The sequence below is a fragment of the Marmota marmota genome, unplaced genomic scaffold (genome assembly GCF_001458135.2).
Source record: "Marmota marmota marmota unplaced genomic scaffold, marMar, whole genome shotgun sequence".
In the NCBI taxonomy this organism is placed as follows: Eukaryota; Metazoa; Chordata; class Mammalia; order Rodentia; family Sciuridae; genus Marmota; species Marmota marmota.
The window spans coordinates 35,159,649-35,181,832 of NW_025999842.1; the positions used below are offsets into that span (position 1 = coordinate 35,159,649).

Here is a 22,184-nt window from a genome sequence, read left to right on the forward strand (position 1 = left end):
GAAAAAGGAAATAGAAAAGGGGGAGAGTTGCTAAGAGATTAAGGTAGATAAAATCCTATTAATACTTCAAAAGCCCTGCCCAGGTTTCGTTTGTCAATCAAGCAGCTCTCTTTGTTTCTCAGCCACACATAAGCACAGTTAAATAATTTGCTTATTTTTCAACTGTTGAACTTGGTAAACCTAACAATTTGTCATGTTCCCCTTCACCCTCCTAAAATATTGCAAATGTCTTCAGGATAGGAATTATTGCTATTTATCTTGTGAATTTTGTGCCTAGCATCACATCTAGAATTTAGTCTGTTTTCAATACTGGTTTTTAATCTACAGGGTGGGTTAAGGGCTGTGTATTTGGGATAGATTTCTAGAGTATTTTATCTGGAATTACTATTCATTACATACATCAGTGATTACATATTTGTCAAAACCTTGCAGATATTATAGAACCCCAGATTATATATGAATGGTCAATTAAGAAGCTTGAAACAAATGAGCATATAGGAAGAAGTTCATGAAGGTGAAAGACACGGTGTAAATTTCATGCGGCTGAGAATTTTTGCCGTCCGTTTTGTTTTTAGTACTGGATCCCCAATACCTAAAACAGTGGCTGGCACAGATTAGGCTTTCAATCAATACTAGGTTGAAGGATGGATAGGTGAATGAATGAATTAATGAATGAATCAGAGCTCTCCTCCTTAACACGTATTAAGCTAGGGACAGTAGCGCACAGCCTGGTCACCACAAGAGTGAAGAACCCTAGGTTTCCGTCAGGCCGCTTCTCCTTGAGTGGGCGTGGCTGAGGCGTGCGCTTCACCCCGCCCCTCTGCTAGTCTGTGCGGCCACGCCTCCACCACCGCCGCCGCCGCCGCCGCCGAGCGCAAGGGCTTCTGGGAGCCAAGCCTCGGGGTCTCGGGGAAGGGGCTCAGGTGGCCGCCATCTTGGAGTGCGAACCGGGTCGCTACGCTCGCGCTAGGTTAGGAACGACCGCCACTCTGTTACCTGAAGCCGACCTTATCTCCGCCCGCACTGGAGTCAGGGCACCGGAGAATATCATATTAATGGGTAAGTGGGAGTGACACAGGCCAGTTTGGGGAAATCCAGGCTTGGTCCTTTTGAATTCCATTAGTTCTGTGGCCACTGTTTTTATTGACTCGTTTCCTTGCGAAGGGTTCTGGACCTGGCCCTAACAGGGTGTTTCTCAGATTTTCCAGAGGGTGACAGCAGTCGTGGGGGCGTGGCAGCCCGACTTTGCCTTGTAGATTAGAAAGCGCGGTGAGAGATTCTTTCTGACAGCCAGGCTGGTCCTTGGAAGGAGCTTTAGGCAGCGGATCTGATCTTCACACCTCAATCGCTCACCGTTTCTGGGTGGTTCTTCTCAGTACGTAGTCTTGCCAAACGTGGCTGCTCACACCTGGTAACCAGTGGCTGGGAGTTTATGGAAATGCCACACTGCAAGAGACAGGATCCTCGGGTTACCTACGTGAAGCAGTTCTACCTCCTCCAGCTGCCCTTCTTGTACCTGCTGGCCTGAGAGCGCTCAGTCCAGGGTTCCACACGTCTCCGTTCCAAGATGAAAAATTTAATAGTGTTTAATCGATAATGCGTGTAAGGATTTGAAAGCATTAAACGCCGGTGGTACTTCAAAAATATGGAACTGACATTAACTCTTGACCGTTTTGAATACATCGAAGAAAGATAGAAGACTTGTGACTTCGTCTCGCAATTTCGGTACTCAATAATGACTCGTGTTTTATAGAAAAGAGGATTTCCTGGTGAGCAAGGAACGCCTCTGTCTTCAGAACTAAGTACTGCTTGTTTGGTTGTAGGGGCGTCAGGTGGGTGCTTAGCTCTTTGTACAGTTTTGTAATTTTTCTAGTGGGAAGGTCGATACATGGAAATGAAGTCTTTACTAGCAGGAAAAATTCAATTGACAGATATCAGAAAAAAAGAAAATACTAAGTTCAGATTCTAATTATTTGCTTAACTTAAACATGATTTTTCTAAGAACTGGGTAAAAAATTAAGCTTATGAGTGAAAAAAATTTCTCTTGTTTTGCAAATTTAACGTGATTGTACAACTTTTTTTTATATATTTAAAGTAACTTATAATGCCCCAGCTTTTTTTTTTTTTTTAAGAATGATTGTTTTAAGTTGTTGATGGACCTTTATTTTATTTATTTATATGTGTTGCTGAGATTCGAATCCAGGGCCTCACACATGCCAGGCAAGTGATCTATCGCTGAGCCACAACCCCATCCTCAAATGCCCCCAGCTTTTGAATCAGTCTTTTAAATTGTATTTTCCTGTGAACAAAACAATTTCATTGGATGGGACATCTTTAGAGATTATTTTCCTTGGCCTTCACATCACCTTTAAAGCAAGACAGGAAAACGCAGGCATTAAGTAAGAAGCATACTATAGAAGAAAAAGGGAAAAGTGATATATGAATTTGGGGGCTATATTTTATTTGGATAACAAATTTATATTGAAACATTTCTGTTAAATGTTTTAGTCTGGTTGCCTAGGTTAGCGGTCTCAGAAGTAGCATCTAGATTGCGTGTGTGTGGTAGTACCAGTTTGGGGACACAAAATGATCCAATTAAATGTGGAAAGAAAACATTAGAACCATCTTTTTAAAAATTTCCCTTTTGGGGGAGGGTACTGGAGATTAAACTTAGGGCAGTAGACCACTGAGGCACATCCCCAGCCCTGTTTTGTATTTTATTTAGAGACAGGGTCTCACCAAGTTGCTTAGCGCCTCTCTGTTGCTGGGGCTGGCTTTGAACTCCTCCTGCCTCAGCCTCCCAAGCCACTGGGATTGCAGGCGTTCGCCATGGCACCCAGCTAAAAATGTCCTTTTTAAAAAAATAAAATTTTTTTGTAATTTTATGATGGAGTAGCATATTAGCATAGTAATAGGTGTTTAGAAATAAATATTGAGGATGAATACACACATTTTACATATGTAAAGATGTGTGATCAAAAAAGCTTAGAGGTGGTCTAGAAAATGTGGTATATATAGGTGCTAAATATCTTGAGAGATTTATTGCCATGAATATTCTCATTACAATATTTTCCACTTGTTGGTCATATTTCAGCAACTAATGTTGAGGCCTAGTTTGCTCTTTAATAAACTCTGATCTCTCTTTTTCCTTTTGGAGCTTAAGCTCTTAGTGAGATAGAGGATTTCTTTATATATAAGATAATAAGAGTAATACTAAACGTTATTAAAAAGTTAAGATTGAATAGTTTCTAATGATGATTACTTACAAGTGCATGCAATATTGCTAAAATCCATTAAATATTTTAAAAAGGAATTTTGGTCAAATATAAATGCATTTTAATTTCCAGAATACACAGGGGTTAACTTCAAAGACACAAACTAGCTTCTTTTCTTGGGTGCTATGAATTGAACCCGGGGCACTGGATATGCTAACGCACACACTCTACCACTCATCTATACCCACAGCCCACATTCTCAAATCATTAGTCCATTCCATTCTACCTCTAGCTCTATCACTACTGAAATTTGTCAAACTTTACTGGTGACCTCAAGTTTTCTCCGTTTTTCTGCTAAAATGTGAATTTCCTCAAGAGTTCTCCTTTGATGATTTTTTTTTATAACTCTCCATGATATTAGATGATCAGTAAGGACCTATGTCAAAGTATGTACTAGAGTCAGTATATAATTATTACAATGGCTACAATTAACAACAATACCAACAGTCTTGACAATACCAAGTGGAGACAGAATGCAGAACATTTGGAACTCTTTCTCATATATTGCCAATGAGAAGGCAATATGGTATTGTAGCTTTGAAAAGCAGTTTGGCAGTTTCTTATAAAGTGAAATACACACTTACCATATTATCCTTCAGTTCTACTCCTAAATATTTACTTGAGAGGAGTCAAAAAACTTATGTTTACAGAAACACTTGTATGTGAATTTTTGTAGCAGATTTATTTATAACCTCCTAAAACTGGAAACAAATCAAATGTCCTTCAGCTGAAAACCAAATAGCTATGCGATATATCCCAACAGTGAAATGCTCCTTGGCAATAGGAAGGGACTAACAATAATGCCAATAACAGGGATGATGCAAATAGGAGGTGGATTCAGAAGACTGAATGCTATACAATTCCATTTATGTATAATTCAGGGAAAAGCATAAGTATACAGCTACAGAACAAATCAGTGGTTCCCAAGTATGAAGCATGGTGGCTGGGCTAGGGAGAGGGTTAATAGGAACAGCATGAGGCAATTTTTTTAGGGGTAAAGGAACTCTTGTGTCTTGACTGTGATGGTTTTATGACTATGCATTTGTTCAATTTAAAGAACTACAAGCCAAAGTGATCTTTACTGAATATAATTGTAAAAATGAACTTAAAATAACTGAATTCATCATTATTCCCTCAGAAACAAGCAGGCAAACAAAATAACCACTCCTTTGATCCTCTTGATCCTTCAAGTTTATTTCCTGTTTTGGGTTATTTTATCATAATACTGAAATGGCTCAAGCTTAAAAACTATGAAGTCATATTCCAATTCCTTTTAGTCCTTACTACATATCTGTTAAATTTGGCTTCTAAATCTTACTGAATCTGTTTCAGAAATACTTCTGGAATCTAACTTATCTTCTATATTTTTATTTTACTAATATAATTTAGGTCTTCAGCATCTCTCTTTTCTCTCCCCGTACTACTTGAGACAACTTTTTCCTTAATCTCTTTGATTTTATTCTTTAGGATCAAATCTAAATTTCCGAACTGGATTTCAAGAACCACGTATGTTTTACCCTTAAAGCTTTGTTTCTTGTCCCTTTTCTCTTGCATCCTTTTGTTCAGGTACACTGGATTTCTTCCTGTTCTGAGGCTGTACAAGGCTTCTTTTTATTATCATTATTATTTATTTGTACTGGGGATATTTTATTATTTGTATTTATTTAATTTTAAATTTTGAAACAGGATCCCGCTAAGTTGCCCAGGCTGGCCTCAAACTTGTAATCCTTCTGTCTCAGCCTCCTGAGTTGCTGGGATTATAGGCAAGCATCACAGCACCTGGCTATGCCAGGGTTCTTCCGAAAACATTGCTTTTGTGTATAGTCCTGTTTGAAATGCTTGTTGCTTCTCTTTCCTTTCTATCCTCTTCCCTGGAGAATTTGTCTCATCAAGATAGAATAACAGTGAAGCCGTTCAGAGTGCCTCAAGATGTTCTTATAGGATTTAATGCATATGTATTTTGTACTTTATTATACAATAAAATCTTCTCCTTTATTAGTCTGTCTACTGTATCTGGGATGCCAGATAAAAGCCAGCTTCTCCTTTTGTGTTTACTTCATAAGCTGATTGATAATATCATCTGGTTAGGCCTAGTTGTTAGCCTCTGAATTCATCAGAGTAACATACTAGGTAGTAACTATCTCTCATATTTAACTTAAGTGAGAACACTGCTTTAAACTGATTTTTCTTCATATGTAAATCCAGAATAGGATACAGTATCATTATTTTAGTATTCATATCAGATAAAGCAAACTATCAATGTAATGTTTACTTATGCAATTCATTTTTAAAAGTAAAAGGTAGTACATATACTTCAAACATGAAATTTCTTTTTTTATTATTTTTTTAAAAATTTGTTTTGTAGTTGGAGAGGGACAGAATACCTTAATTTTATTTATTTATTTTTATGTGCTGCTGAGGATCAAACCCAGTGCCTCATGCATGCTAGGCATGCTACAGCCCCAGCCCATTTCATAGTAGTACATATACTTCAGATATAAAATTTTATATTATATTTTTATATATACTTAAGTATATCTATTTTGAAATACAATTGTAGTAAAACTTTAAAGATAGAATATATAAATATTGAGAAAGAACTAATTATTACTGGAGGACTGAGCACTGACATTGTAGTTATAACTCAGGTTATGAAGCTTATGGCCTTAGTATTTAATTTAAGACAGTACCTTAAGTAAGTGAAAGAAGCCAGACCCCAGTAAATATTTGAGGTATGCTTATTGAATCCTGCTACTGTATTTCATTGAAAATAAGACTATTTAGTGCTGGCTATTTCTTTATTTTGTCAGAAGCTATAATTTAGAAGTGTTTTTTTTTTCTTTTTTGATTACCTAAATAGTTCATTATTATTTCCTGACTTACAGCAATTGTAAGATACATCCTACTTCAGAAAGGTCAAAGTACCATGGGAGGTAAGAGAGTAAGGAAGGTTGTTGAATCTTAATGAAATAAGGGTAATAACTTTGTATTTAGATTAAAATTTGTTATTTGTCTAATACTGTTATGATTTGTACATGATTTGTCCCTGTTAAAACTCAATTTGGAAATTTGCCAACGTAACAGTCATTGTTCAGAGTTGGGCCCTTTAAGACGGATTAATGTCTTGTTGTGGAAATGCATTAGTTCTCATAAATGTGGATCTTATGAGCTAGTCAACATCTTTGTTCCCTTCCCCTCTGCACATGTCTAACTTCTTGCCCTATCCACAAGCCACGCAGATTCCCGTACTTTCCCAGCCTCCATAATTTTGAACTAAATAAACCTCTTTTAAAATAAATTACTCTGACTTCAGGTGTTTTGGTAAAGTAACAGAAAACAAACTTATGACAAACATGTAATTCCTAAAATATTGCTCATTTTGCTCTTTGGACATGAGTTTCAGAATGATCTTTGAGATCTGTGTAATCCGTGAGCCTGAATTTAGTTGCTCTAGAAGAAATATCTTATGTTGTTTTATGTTGTTTTGAGAGTTATCCATGTCTGGTTTTTTTTCTTTCTTTAAGATTCCATGGCTAGTCCAGGGAAAGATAATTACAGAATGAAAAGTTATAAGAATAAAGCCCTAAATCCTCAAGAGATGCGTAGAAGAAGAGAAGAAGAAGGAATACAGCTTCGAAAACAAAAAAGGGAAGAACAGGTCGGTATTTTTAAATATTTATTTTTGTTTGAGAAAATTTTTACAGAGGTTGAAAAGTTTAATTATTGCTAATTTTTAGGTAACTTTAAGTGGAAACTTAAAAATTGATTATAAGTAAATCTACTTTTTAATTTATTAGATTCCAGGAATAATATTTGCAAATTTATGAATTGAAATCCCTGTGCAATTTTTAGTCACTTATAGAAAGGATTTTTCATTTTATGGATAAACCTTTCATATTATCATATTTCTACCCCACTTTATTTTTACTCTTGACTCATTTAGATCACTGCCATTTTTCATTTAAAATGTGCTTCCTAGAAAACATTAATTATGTTTATTTACTGCTTTGTGGTTTTCATCTTTTAAGTTAATTATAGTAATCTTCCATATTATTCATTCATTCTGTTCCTCCTATAGTTTCATCAACCAGATCTCTTTAAGTTTCCTTTGTTTATGTTTTGCAGATGTGACATAAAGAATAGAAAATCATTTAGAGAGCACTTCTCAGCATTTTTCATTCCAAGATCTACTTAGATTTATAAATACATACAAATAAATAGGAGGGTCTGGCCCTCATATTTACAAATTAAAACTAATTTTTTAAAAGATTGGTGAAGAAAGTAGAAAAAAATGTCAGTTGATGATATACTCTGTAATCCAGGCAATTTGGAAGGCTGAGACTGGAGAATTGCAAGTTTGAAAACGGCCTGGACAACTTAGCAAGACCCTGTCTCAAAAAAAGAGAGAAAAAGAGTGGGAATGTAACTTAGTGATAGAGCTCCCTTGTGTTTAACCCCCAATATCACAATCAGTTAATCAGTTAATAATATGATCTATCATCTCTCGCTCTGTGGTGTCTTTCACATCTTAATATTTATAGTAGGCACTTAAAAAAAATCCTGTTGAAGTGTGTACAGATTGAAGAACAGTTAGGAATCACAAAGACTATAGCCAGATTTTTTTCTTATTTTTGATTTAAGAAATGTACCTATAAATCTACGTTCATGGCTTCACCATGTTTCTTTCTTTCTTTCTCCCCCCCCTTCATTTTTATTCCTGAATTAATAAACATAGGGATATTAACTCAGTTAATATGCCATCTGTTATCTCCCTATGAAATGGATTTGCTTTTACATTGATTTCTCTTTATTGCAGTTGTTCAAACGCAGAAATGTCTCTTTGCCCAGAAATGACGACTCTATGTTAGAAAGTCCTATCCAGGATCCAGATATCAGTTCTACTGTACCCATTCCAGAGGTATATTTTGCAAAAAAAAAAAAAAAATGTATTTTTAATTATACCTCAACAATATTTCATAAACAGTGTTTGCAAAAGATACTAGTCATGCAAAAAATTAAATTTTCTTTTGTGTTTTTAGGAAGAAGTTATTACCACAGATATGGTTCAAATGATTTTTTCTAATAATGCTGAACAACAGCTAACAGCAACACAGAAATTTAGAAAGCTGCTTTCTAAAGGCAAGAATCATTTTCAGTATGCTTATTTGATATTATAGGATTTTGTGATAGAATTTTGTTTTATTGTTTTGTTTTGTTTTTTATTTAAGATACCTTTGCTGGATATAGTAGGTCTTCATTTCTCTGTAAAGTATCTTTCAAAATAATATCTATTTTTAAAAAATATTATGAAAGTAACATTGATTGTGGAAAAATTGCAAAATATGAAAGAATTTTAAAAAGCAAATATAAAGCTGGGTTCAGTGATACACACTTGTAATCCCAGCAGCTCGGGAGGCTGAGGCAGGAGGAGCCTGAGTTCAAAACCAGCCTCAGCAAAAGTGAGGCACTTAGCTACTCAGTGAGACCCTGTCTCTAATGAAATACAAAATAAGGCTGGGGATGTGGCTCAGTGGTTGAGTGCCCCTGAGTTCAATCCCTGGTAGCCCCCACCCCCACCCCACCCCCGCTACCAAATAAAAGCAAATATAAGAATGATCTTGGTAGAGGCTGGGGTCATGGCTCAGTGGTAGAATGCTTGCCTAGCATGTGTGAGGCACTGGATTCGATTCTCTGCACCACATATAAATAAAGGTCCATCAAAAATTAATAAAATATTTTAAAAAAAAAGAAAAAAAGATCTTGGTACCAAGAAATAAGGTTGTATATTCTTGTGAAAGTGTTTTGCAGACATGATTTTTTAAATGGTAACATGGCATTATAGAGTGTGAATGTTAAGTAGTAATTTAATCAGTCAGGCCTTACATTTTCCCAAAGTTTTTGGTTATCATAAATACGCTATAAAAATCATTATACGATCTAAAATTTTCTGAACATATATTTACAAAGTGAAATAGTGGATGAAAGGGAATAAAGTTTATTAATTTGCACTCTCGTTTTCAGTTTGTACATGTATTCTTTTTAATTTACTTTTACCAACACAGTTATTTTTTTAAAAGATATGTTAATGTAATAGCATTTTGTATGGTCTTTTTCTGATAGAATATTTTGCCTTATTTATTGACCCTTCATAATTCACAATAGCCTATATATTATTTATACAATTTTATATTGTTTATAAGAAATCATCATTAAATAAAAATATGTCTTAATCTCCTGTTTTATATATGGAATTTATAGAATTAGTAATTCTGATTAGCAATTCTAGTTCTATAAATTCCATATATATTGATAAGATTTTGAAAATGCCCTTGGATCAGCTATTTTATCTTCCTAATAGAGACAGAATTGAAAAGAAATCTCATGGGGAGGTCTACATAGAATCCATGGCTTTTACTTGTGCTTTCTACATTTAAGTTTTGTTTTCCATTCTTCTTCCAAGCTTTAGCTTAGCGATATTAAGAAATCCTTATACAATCAAGAATGACTTCCTTTCTTTTTATACTCTTATATTATAGCAGATTAACGAAATTTTTATAGTTTTATATTTTGCCACTTTTTGAGTTTTTTTGGTACTAAGGATTGAATCCAGGTACACTGTATCACTGACCCACATCCTCAGCCCTTTTATGTTTTGAGAAGGTCTTCTAATTTCCCAGGCTGGCCTTGAATTTACACTTCTCTTGTCTTGGCCTCCAGAGTCACTGTGATTACAGCTGTGCACCACCTTATTTTTATAGTCAGCCACCAGCATTTTTATGCTACAACTTCACCATTACTGAATTCTATATTTTGATTCATTAAGGCAGGGTGTGGTTTGAAGGATTTTTTCTCTACACTCCCTACATGTTTGCTTTGGTAAAAAATTCTTTTAAGCCTTGTGTGCCTGTGTAATACCTTTCTGATGTCATTGAGCAAGTTGTCTGGATTCAGAATTCCTTGGTCAGAGGATTCTATCCTCATTCGCTCTAATTACTCAAAGGGTTCTGTTTTTGTTAATCTGTATTATCTTTTCCTTAGTGGGAATCACTGTTTCTTCTTGGTAGTGGGATTTTACTTGCATAGATTGGGCATACATCAGGAATTATGGATGTTTTCTTTTACTGATTTTTTAGATTTAATACAGTTTCACTTGATCCACCAAGTGTAGGAGAAATGGGAAATCAGAATAACTAGAACAAAAAGAGGCAGAAACAAGCAGAAACTTTGCCTCTTCTGGAAGCATTTATTTATTGTAATGAATATTCTTACTCTTGATCTTAGAGACATCTAAGTATGTCTCTGGCTAATCCATAGCCTACCCGTAGCTCAAGTTTGTACCCCTTTAATTTAAGTCATAATAATGATATTTTGCTAAAATCACCTTTTCCCCTAGCATGACCAGTCTTGTAGATGTAAATCACAAATCATCCTTTTTTCAAGTTCATTTTTGTAGAAATTTGCGGAAGCAGATAAGTCCTCTATTTTGCTTATGTTTATATTGCCATAATGAATAAAGGTCTTATAGAGTTCATTAACCTTTACAAGTATAGAAACCATTATTCTGTCGATTCATTTAATACTGGTAACAGTTCATAATATGTTAGATTAGCTGCTGATCCAAGTACACTTAAATTGTTTTATTTTAGATGGAAGTAACCATAAATGTGTTGGTTTTAATTCTCCAGGAAGAGACCATATTTAGGTTCTTATCCATGTATATGTTATATGTCTATGTCTATATTTAACTGTAGAGAGAGAGATAGCTGATTGTCTGGTACCTACCTCTCTCTACTCTCTAATCAAAAAATCCTGTTTTCTATTGCTCGGTGACTCGCACCTAAAATCCCAGCAACTCAGGAGGCAAAAGGATGGCAAGTTTAAAGCCAGCTTCAGCAACTTAATGAGGCCTTAAGCAACTTAGTGAGACTCTGTCTCAAAACATAGAAAGGGTTCAGCAAGTTAGTAAGGCCCTAAGCAATTTAATAGAGTATCTCAAAATAAAACATAAAAAGTAAAACATAAAAAGGGCTGGGGATGGAGCTCAGAGGTAAAGCCCCCCTAAATCCAATCCCTAGTACCAAAAAACAAAACAAAAACTTAAAACACAAAATTCCTTTTTTTTTTCTCCTAATCTCATTTCCCATGTACCCTCAAAAAAAGCAAAGCAAATTTTCTCATAAATTTAGGGGAAAAAGGATAGTAAAATTAGAATTTTCTTTTGGAAAAAAAGAAAAAAACAAGAAAGGTGAAGGTGCAAACTATAACTGTATAATTTAGTTTTGATTTTTTTTAATGTGGAGGGTAAAAGGATTAAAAATACATATTATTGTTTTATCCTATTGATATAAGTATAAAAACAGTTTAAGCTAGGGTCTCAAATTAATAATTAGAAGAACTTGGATTTTGATTTAGAACACCTGAACAAAATCTTATTCTATAGCTTTATTAACTGTAGTATGAAGAGTAAATGAAAATTTTTTCCTGGGTGATTAAGTAGGTAGATAACACAGTATAAGACAGATTTGGGTGTTGGATGAAGGGAAAGGGGCAAGAGTAAGTAAGCATAGTGATATGAATTTGGTTTGGGTTATGCTACCTGTTAAAGAAGGTGTGAAAACAAAACCTCACATTAAAGGCACTTGTAAGTATGGTCTGGAATATAGCAGAGAATAATTCAGTTAAGGAGGTTCGTGAATTTTCACAAATGATAATGATAAGTAGCAATTGAATTAGCAAAATAGACTGATTTTCTAGGAAGAGAGTAAATAGAAGTAAGACGGATCCAAAGGAACACCAACAGAGAAGTTACTGAACAACCACAGAGGGTATTTTTACTAAATTGAAGGTAGAAGCAAGATTTCTTTGTTTTTAATTGTTGTCTAGCTGAAATATCTTTCTTTGAATTTTTCATGAATTTCCTAGAGATTTTATGATTCTAAAAACATTTTGCATTTCCTGAAAATTTATTAAGAATATTAGATAGTCCAACAGCATTTCTGTAAAAAGAAATATCCATACAAAACAGAATCTCATATGTTAAGCAAATCATTGTTGGTAGTAAAGAAGATGTCCTTAAAATTGAGAGAAATATTGGAAAGAATTAGTAGGCCTTTTATCCCTCAGTTGGTGTTTTGAGTATTGGATTAAAATATTTCCATGTTGTAAAGGTGAGTTCCTTAATAGGTTTCAACTTAACTGTGTAGAAAATATTTTTTAAATCTCCTATCACTGCAATTAATTTTTGCTTTGCAAAAAAACGTTGCAGTGGGATTGGAGATATAGCCCAGTGGTGGACTGCTGCCTGATTGACTCCCCAGCACCTAAATCAATCAATCAAATTGCAATTATGAGAAAATTTGTCCTCAGTTATATCCAGTTAAAGTTATTTTATGTGCCCTGATAATTGAAACAGGGACCAGATAAGTGTCTTCTTGTGTCTATATATTAACTGATTTCTTTTTTTTTGATATTTAGAACCTAATCCACCAATAGATCAAGTTATACAGAAACCAGGAGTTGTACAGAGATTTGTGAAATTCCTTGAAAGAAATGAAAATTGTACCTTACAAGTGAGTCTGAAGTTTTCTTTCTTAATCTCCTGTAGAAATGACTTTGAAGTTTCCATATTAAAATTCTTCAATACTGACTATATTATAAGCATTCATAAAGTACTTGGCAATTAAAGGAAAACATTCTTCTCATCTGTCTTGCCCTGGGCATGATGATAATGCTTGTTTCTTCTAGGAATTGTTATATTTTATTAAGCAGTATTTTAAAAATATATAAGATTTAATTAATGTTAATAAAAATTCTATGGTTGTTATCCTTCAAAAAATATTTTTTGTTTTAGGAAACCTCAAACTAAAATGTTAACCCAGTGGTTAAGTTAATTTTGTTTCTTAGTTAACCACAGTTATAATTTTTTCCTTTTAAACATTTTAACTAATCAATTAGTTCCTTTTTTGAAACAAAGAATAAATTAGTATAATCTAGTAAAAATGTGACTAAAGTTTTTTTTTTTCCCAAAGAGCATTACTTTTCAACCATGTATGATTTAAGATGTCTTCTATATAATTTGCTACTAGTGGAAAATCACCAAAGTTTGCAAATATTTTAATTTTTAAAAGAACCAAACAGTTTATCCTCCCTGACTTTATTGCTAAGTAAATTCTTAAGTAAGAGTACAGGGTGGAATTCTATCAGTTTGAGGAATTCAGTAAACCTTTACCTAACTGTCGGGTTTCTGTTCTCAAGACCAAATGGCTCAGGGGTTACTCCAGTTGAACAGGGCTGACTGGGTGCGCAAAATAACCACACAAGAGACACAAGTACCTTTTTGTTTGGAGTCACTGTGACATCTCCTCTGACCTTAAGGGTCTGCAGAAAGAGAGAGAACGAGAGCATGCACTGACCCCTTTTATTGATTATAGTTCCAAAATATTATATGATATAGTTCTCAAACACTGTGAACTTGGCAACTTATTCTGTATGGGGGGAATCAAGGAAGACTTCCCAAAATAGTCTTGAAGGCGAAGGAGAGTTTGGTGAACTGAGAGTAGGAAAATAGTTTTAGGTTAAGAGAATAGCATAGTGTATTCAGGACTTAGGGAACTTGATATTTATTAGTTACTATAATTAATACCTAATGAAATACAATAGTGTAACCTTGGGGTATCGCCATACCATGTATGTGAATATTAGTTCAGGCTATTAGTCTGTCTAAAATCTGTGTGGGGTGTATAATCCAGAATGACCTGCAAACATGTTTTGTTTGCCTGCACACATGTTTTAAAACATGTGAATTAGACTTTTTAAAAATTGGGAAATTTCAAATGAATATCCAGATTTCTTTTTCTTTGACAAATCAGAAGAGTTAGCATTATTGCCACATAGTAAAAGTGAAATTGAACTGAATAGAAGTGCTTTTTTCCTTTTTAGAAAGTTCCTGTTTCTTTCTTTAATCATACATATGCATTCTAGTTTTTCACAGTTCTTCAGTAGGTTTATGAATGGAGAATTTTGTGAAGTAATCTTTTTTTTTTTTTTTTTATTGGTTGTTCAAAACATTATAAAGCTCTTGACATATCATATTTCATACATTAGATTCAAGTTGGTTATGAACTCCCAATTTTACCCCAAATACAGATTGCAGAATCACATCGGTTACACATCCACATTTTTACATACTGCCCTATTAGTAACTGTTGTATTCTGCTACCTTTCCTATCCTCTACCATCCCCCCTCCCTCCCCTCCCATCTTCTCTCTCTACCCCATCCACTGTAATTCATATTTCTCCTTGTTTATTTTCCCATTCCCCTCACAACCTCTTATATGTAATTTTGTATAACAATGAGGGTCTCCCTCCATTACCATGCAATTTCCCTTTTCTCTCCCTTTCCATCCCACCTCATGTATCTGTTTAATGTTAATCTTTTCTTCCTGCTCTTCCTCCCTGCTCTGTTCTTAGTTGCTCTCATTATATCAAAGAAGACATTTGGTATTTGTTTTTTAGGGATTGGCTAGCTTCACTAAGCATAATCTGCTCTAGTGCCATCCATTTCCCTGCAAATTCTATGATTTTGTCATTTGTGGAGTAATCTTTTGTCTTCTTAAAATATATGTTTAGTTTTTTAGTAGTAGATGGACACAATACTTTTATTTTATGTATTTATTTTTATGTGGTGCTGAGGATCAAACCCAGTACCTCATATGTGCCAGGCAAGTGTTCTACCACTGAGCTATAACCCCAACCCCTTAATTGTCTTTTGTCTTTTATTTATTTCATTATTTACAATTTGTCACAACTATGGTCTCCACTACTTTTTAGTATAAATTTTTTCTTAGTCTTGCACATAACAATAACTATACTTTTCAGTATTTCAGTAATGGTTTTGTGTGCAATTTCTGTTAATGATGATATCTACCTTAATATGAAAGCTGTCTCTTCAATGTTTTAAGCTATAGTCATTGCTTAGTTTGCCTGTGAATTTATATGTTGCTTTCTGTATTTACAGCTTTATTGTTAGGGAGCCATGGGTTCAATTTTTCTTAGTAGCTTCTGTTAAATTCTATCATAATATAAATTTATCCAAATTCTAATTGAATTGATGTGAATAACTTCTTTGAAACTCTCCTGCTTAAAATATCATCAGAAATCCTAGTATTGTCTCTGCTAATAATGAAATCTTGATGTTGAACAAATACCTCTAAATCCCTAAAATTCCATTTTCTTATTTTTTATATAAGGAGATTGGGGCTACTTGCTACCTACGGAAACAAGTTCCTTTTATGATTCTGTTGCTCTATAAAGTAGTGTTTCATTTATTTTTGAACTTTCTTCAGAATACTTCTCAAACATCAGCAATTTTATTAATTAAAGTGTGTTATATATTGTTGGTTTTGTAAATTACCATTTATCCCTTCTCAGTTCTTGTTTTTACAGATTGAAGAATAGTATTGTTTTTCTTAATTAAGAGTTTTCATCTATGAAATCTGACTTCACAAAATGGATCTTATTAATCATGTCAGTCTTTCTCTCAGGCTTGTCCAGTTATGTTTTTACTCCTTCTCTTCTTCCTTTTTTCTCCTGACATTTTTTTTCATGGTTTTATTTATTTTACTCTCTAACCTTAGTTTGAAGCAGCATGGGCACTAACTAATATAGCATCTGGAACTTTTCTGCATACCAAGGTAGTGATTGAAACTGGGGCTGTTCCAATTTTTATCAAACTTCTTAATTCAGAACATGAAGATGTTCAGGAACAGGTAAGTTACGTTTCTAACTTATTATATATTATGTAAGTTAAGTTTCTAACTTATTATGTATGTTAGGTATTAATTTTATCTTGAAAATGCCATTTGTAATTATGATTTGTAATTTTTTGTGACTAATTTGTACATTGCACTTGTTAAAAACAGTAATTTCTTTTCAGTATCAGATTAGAAGGGTAAAAGAATGAACTGTCTGGGGCATAATCCTAGATTCTTAGTAAGTGTGATATCAGCTAGCATAGGAAGCACTCTTTTTATTTACAAAACAATGTACTGAGACCCAGAAAAGTTAATAGTTTACTTGAAATCATGAATGGCTGGTAGGTTTTAAAGCTGGGTCAATCTAACTAATTATTTTGTGTGGGGGGCGGGGAGTGGTTATTATATTTTTCTGTTTTTAATTATTACATTACTTTGAATAGAACCATTTTTAATGTACTTCATGAATATATTTTCAAGTAAAAGGAAAAATTTGATCAAATATAATTGTACCATCCAAAGAAAATAAATTATTTTGGTATTTTTGTTTCACATCATTTTTATGCATGTTGATCTATAGATCTCTCTACCATTCATCACCTTTTAAAAAAAAAATCTACTTAATATGAATATTGGGAGTTTTTTCTTATAACATTAATTATTCTTCCAAGAAAATTTTCCTGATTACTCAGTATAAACTCAGATATTTTCTATAATTTGCTATCAATTACTTGATTGTACATTTATTTCCAGTATTAAAATTATTGTGATGAACATCACTATATGTAATTTTCTTATACCTCTCAATTTTTTATTAGAGAAAATGACTACTCTATCAACAGATCTAAAATTGCTAAGGGTCTTTTTACATATTTCAAAGTTGGTCTCTAAAAATCATATCTACATCAAGAGAATATAATAGGGCTGGGGATGTGGCTCAAGTGGTAGCGCGTTCGCCAGGCATGCACGGGGCGCTGGGTTCGATCCTCAGCACCACATAAAAATTAAAAAATAAAGATGTTGTGTCCACCGAAAACTAAAAAATAAATATTAAAAAGTTCTTTCTCTCTTTAAAAAAAAAAAGAGAGAATATTATACTTCCTAGGATGAGAAATACCTTTACTTTAAAGGTTTTTTTGTTTTTTGGTTTTTTTTAACAATTTTTTTTTTTGTTGTAAATGGACACAATACCTTTAAAATTATTTATCTATTTTTATATGGTGCTGAGGATCAAACGCATGTGCTAGGCAAGTACTCTACCACTGAGCTTCAGCCCCAGCCCTGTTTATGTTTATTTTTTTACAAGTTTTTCTTTCAAAAATTTAAAAAATATGTATATCTAAACTGGAGGTCAGAAGTCTTAATTCATGTTTAAAATGTTAAATTAAAATTTTCCCAATTGAAAAATAGTGTGTACTTTTGTTTTTATAGGAAAAATTCAAAGTGAGAATATAATAAAATAATAATTTGTATTTGCATAATTTCTCATCTAACTAAAATTTAATGAGTGAATAATTTGATCTTTGCCACCATTTATTTTTACAGTGATAATAAAATTTGACTAATCTTAAGTTTATTTTCAGTGATTCATGTAATTCTCATGTTAGTTACTACTTTATTTTTCTATGCATTGTCTCTTTCTTTTTTTTTTTTCCTTTTGTGGTGCTGGGGATTGAACCCAAGGCCTTGTGCATGCAAGGCAAGCACTCTGCCAGCTGAGCTATATCCCCAGCCCTATGCATTGTCTCTTTGTTTTCCTGTTTTACAGATCCACTAGTTAGAAGGTTTCTTTTCATAGGAACAAGCCTCTAGTATAAATAATTGGAAAATTTCCTGAGTAGATATCTTTTGTCTTTCCATACAAGAACTTTTAAAATTCCTTTATCTTATAATTAATTTGTTTAAAATTATAAACTTGAATTTCTAAAACGTTCATTTCTTTCTGACATTACTTTTCATTTTCACATGTTGTAGGAAATTGTGATTTTATTCATTCTGTACTAAAGTATCATTCTTAAGGGAGTATTTTAATTAAGGTTTTATCTTAAGAGTATAATTTTTTCTTGTTTTTTTTAAGGCTGTTTGGGCACTTGGTAATATTGCAGGAGATAATGCGGAATGCAGAGATTTTGTTTTGAATTGTGACATACTTCCACCTCTTTTAGAGTAAGTGCTTTGTTTAAACTTTTTCCAATTAAATTAATTCTACTTTAAGAAAACTATATCCTCTACTTTCTCTGTGTGTGTGTGTGTGTGTGTGTGTGTGTGTGTGTGTGTATGTATGGTGCTGGATTGAACCAGGGCCTTGTGCATACAGTGCAAGCACTCTACTGACTCCTCTATTATATTTTACAATGTACAATTAAGTTTTTCAGCAGTGTTTTCTAATTTTGTTTACTGATGCCCACAGTGGCTTGAAAGTAGGTAAAACCAGAAAAAAAATTTCAAATTGTATAATTTCTGTATCTCTTAGGTTCTCTTAAATCAACTTGCAAGGAGGAAACATTTATTAGACTCATGGTTTCAGAGATTTCAGTCCATAGTTATTTGGCCCTATTACTTTGAACATGTGGCAAGACAGAACATCATAGCAGGGAGCATATGTTGGAGCAAAGCTGCTTAATTTATAGCTATTGGGAAACAAAAAGATCAAGATCCACTTCAAGGGCATGCCCTCCACTGACCTAACTTCATCCACTAGACCCCATCTCCTAAAGGTCCAAGTACCTCCCAATAGCACCACAGGCTAGAAGCCAAACCTTTAGCACATAAACCTCAGTGGGCGATGTGGGGAGGATTTAAGGTTCTAACTATTAACAGTAGGTTAGGTGTATTATATGCATTTTCGCCTTACAATATTTTCAACTAATGATGATCTATCAGGATGTTACCCCATCATAAGTCAAAGAACATCTGAATTTTATTTGTTTTGATGCTATTGTAAATAAAATTGTTAATTTTTTTCACTTGGTAATGTTAAGAAATACTACTGATTTTTGGTGTCTATCTTATGCCTAGCAATTTGGTTGAATTCATTTATTGGCAATAATAATTTTTCATGTATAATATTTTAGAATTTTTCATATAAGGTTTTATCATCTGAGAATAGATTTCACTTATTGCTTTTCAATTTGAATTTCTTTTTCTTTTGTAATTGCTCTGGCTAGAACTTTTAGTACCATGTTGCAAAGAAGTAGCAAAAACCCCTATCACTGTCTTGGTTCTTGTGTTGGAATAAAAACTTTTCACTAATTATCATCAAGTATAATAGCTCTGGGTTTTTCCTAAATGTCCTTTATCATGTTGATGTAGTTTCCTTCTATTCCTAATGTTGATTTTTTTTAACAAAACTGAGTTCTTCTAAATATGTCATTTGAAATGATCAAGTGTTTGCCTTCATTTTATTAATGTGGGTTTATGTATTAATTGATACTTACTGAACCATCCTTACATTCCTAGGATAAAACCCATGGGATAATATAGTATTTCATCTTTTTAATATGCTAGTGGGCTTAATTTCTTAGAAATTTGTTGAGGAATTTTGGATGTATATTCATAAAGAATTCAAAAATTCTAAAACTTTATAAAAATTTCAAAAGTCTGTGCTTTTATTGTACTGTCTTTGGCTTTGGTATCAGGGTAATGGTGTCCTCCTAAAATTAATTAGGAATTGTTATGTGTTTTGGAAGAATGAGAAGGATTTAATTCTTTGTAGAATTCACTAGTGAAACCATTCTAATGCTGAACTTTATTGGGAAGGTTTTAATTAGTAATTTAATATCTTTACCTATTTTAGGCCTATTCATATTTTTTATTTTTTCTTGAGTCATTTGATTGTTTCTAACCATTTTCTCATTTCTTTTTCATGACCCAGTTTGTTGCCTTTGATTGTTCACAATATTCTCAGATAATCAGATAATTCTTTTTATTTCTGAAAGGTCAATAGTAATATCCTCACTTTGATTTCTAATTGTAGTAATTTGAGTCTCTTTATTGGTCCAGACAGCGATTTGTCGATCCTTTTTTTTTTTTTTAAAGAGTTTTGTGGCTTTGGATTTTTTTTAAACCTTTTTTTTTAGTTATACATGGACACAATATCTTTATTTTGTTTATTTGGTTTTTTATGTGGTGCTGAGGATCAAACCCAGTGCCTCACATGTTCGAGGCAAGTGCTTTGCCACTGAGCCACAACCCCAGCCCCAGTAATTTTGGATTTTATTGACTCTAATTTTTCTAGTTTCTTTGCAGGGTGGGTACTGGGGATTGAACTCCTGTACTCGACCACTGAGCCTCATCCCCAGCCCTAGTTTGTATTTTATTTACAGACAGGGACTCACTGAGTTGCTTAGCACCTCACTTTTTGCTGAAGCTGGCTTTGAATTTGTGATCCTACTGCCTCAGCCACCCAAGCCACTAGGATTACAGGCTTGTGCCATCACGCCTGGCTCAGGAAACTTTTTTTTTTTTTTAATAATTTTTAGTTGTTGATGGACCTTTATTTTAATTACTTATTTATGTGTGGTGCTGAGACTCAAACCCAGTGCCCCACACTCACAAGGCAAGTGCTCCACCACTAAGACTCCAGCCCCTCAGGGAACATTCTTTACATAACTGCTTTTCCACCCTGGCAGTTTCCAGGTAGGCAAAACAAAGACAAAAGATTCCCCATTTTTTTTCAGAGAATCCTCACACAGGTCCAAGTGCAGATACAGAAGTCCAAGGAAACTAGTCTGCTCTGTTCCCTCTGGAACCAGGAACTCACAGTGGGAACAGACTGCCATGTTAAACTCTGCTGTCAAACTGAAGGGGGTTTGAGCTAGGGTAAATTAAAATGTCAGAAAGTTTTCCTGTTGTGAAACATATTTCAGCCCTTTCCTGAATAAAAGTTCTTTTAGTTACTATACTCTTTTGATTATCTTTCAGAGTTCAATTTGATTTTGACCATGTTTGCAACTCTTTCAATATTCCTCAGGAGGGACCAGTTCCCTTCTTTACTGTTTTTACTGATGTCACTCCAAAATAGGGATTTTTTTTCAATCTATATTTCTTTTCTTTCCTTTTTTTTTTTTTTTTTGGTGGTGCTGGGGATTGAACTCAGGGTCTTATGCATGCAAGGCAAGCACTCTACCAGCTGAGCTATACCCCTAGCCCTAGAGTTTCTATATTTCTGTAGCAGGTTTGTGGAGGTCCTCAAGAGGTTAACAGACTCATGGAAAAGCAATCCAAAGTTTGGTATGTGTGCCTTTATTGTAAGTTGTAAGGATCTGTCATGGCCTTGGAGTTTACACCTTCCTAAAGTTTCAATGACTACTACTTTGTGGGATCTCCTATTTAAATATAAATAACTAGGATATATAAATAACTAAAAAGAACTTATTCTGTTTTTGTGGGGAGCTGTTATTGACTTTTTTTTTTTTGGTACTGAGGATTGAACCCAGGGGTGCTCAACCACAGCCACATCCCCAGCCCTTTTTTATATTTTATTTAGAGACAGGGTCTCACTAAGTTGCCGAGGATGGCTTTGAACTTTCAATCCTCCTGCCTCTGCCTCCTGAGCTGCTGGGATTACAAGTGTGCAACACTGCACCTGGCCCCTGTTACTAACTTATTGGGAGGCTGAGAGGAAAAATTCTTGTTTTAAACACTCAAGTTTCTTTAGTCATTGAAAATCAGATAAGAAATATTTAGAAGAGTAATCTATTAAAAACAAAACAAAGAATCCCCTTATCAATAAATGATCTTCATTTAATTTTACATTGTATTCCCTGCTTCCTGAATTTGTATAATGTAGTATTTTCATGGTTAAAAGTAATCTAGTACTCTTTAAAATATATAGAAGTAATTAAGTTTCCCACAACACCTACTATTTTCAGAGTTATTTATGGTTTAAGAATTTGTTCAGATCTTAGAGTCAAGATTTAAAATATATAAGATATCATCTCCCTCTAGTCAGAATGGCAGCTCTTATGAAGACAAACAACAGTAAGTGTTGGTGAGGATGTGGGGAAAAAGGTACACTCATATACTGCTGGTGGGACTGCAAATTGGTGCAGCCAATCTAGAAAGCAGTATGGAGATTCCTTGGAAAATTGGGAATGGAACCACATTTGACCCAGCTGTCCCTCTCCTCGGTCTATACCCAAAGGACTTAAAACAG

General features: G+C 33.9%; 1 protein-coding gene across 2 annotated transcripts in view; it reads left to right on the top strand.

Moving 5' to 3' along the window:
- The first annotated feature begins 856 nt into the window (after positions 1-856).
- The window catches only part of Kpna5 (karyopherin subunit alpha 5), a 36,995-nt gene continuing 15,667 nt past the window's right edge, over positions 857-22,184 (top strand). Inside the window, exons 1-8 of one of the 2 annotated variants that reach the window (XM_048793714.1) lie at positions 857-1,059; positions 1,754-1,832; positions 6,800-6,933; positions 8,092-8,193; positions 8,315-8,414; positions 12,750-12,844; positions 15,911-16,042; positions 18,105-18,193. In XM_048793714.1, coding sequence (XP_048649671.1) covers positions 6,805-6,933; positions 8,092-8,193; positions 8,315-8,414; positions 12,750-12,844; positions 15,911-16,042; positions 18,105-18,193 — 647 coding nt within the window. In that variant the 5' untranslated portion in view covers positions 857-1,059; positions 1,754-1,832; positions 6,800-6,804. The remainder of the gene's footprint in view (positions 1,060-1,753; positions 1,833-6,799; positions 6,934-8,091; positions 8,194-8,314; positions 8,415-12,749; positions 12,845-15,910; positions 16,043-18,104; positions 18,194-22,184) is intronic. The other variant, XM_015500593.2, reaches the window with a different exon arrangement.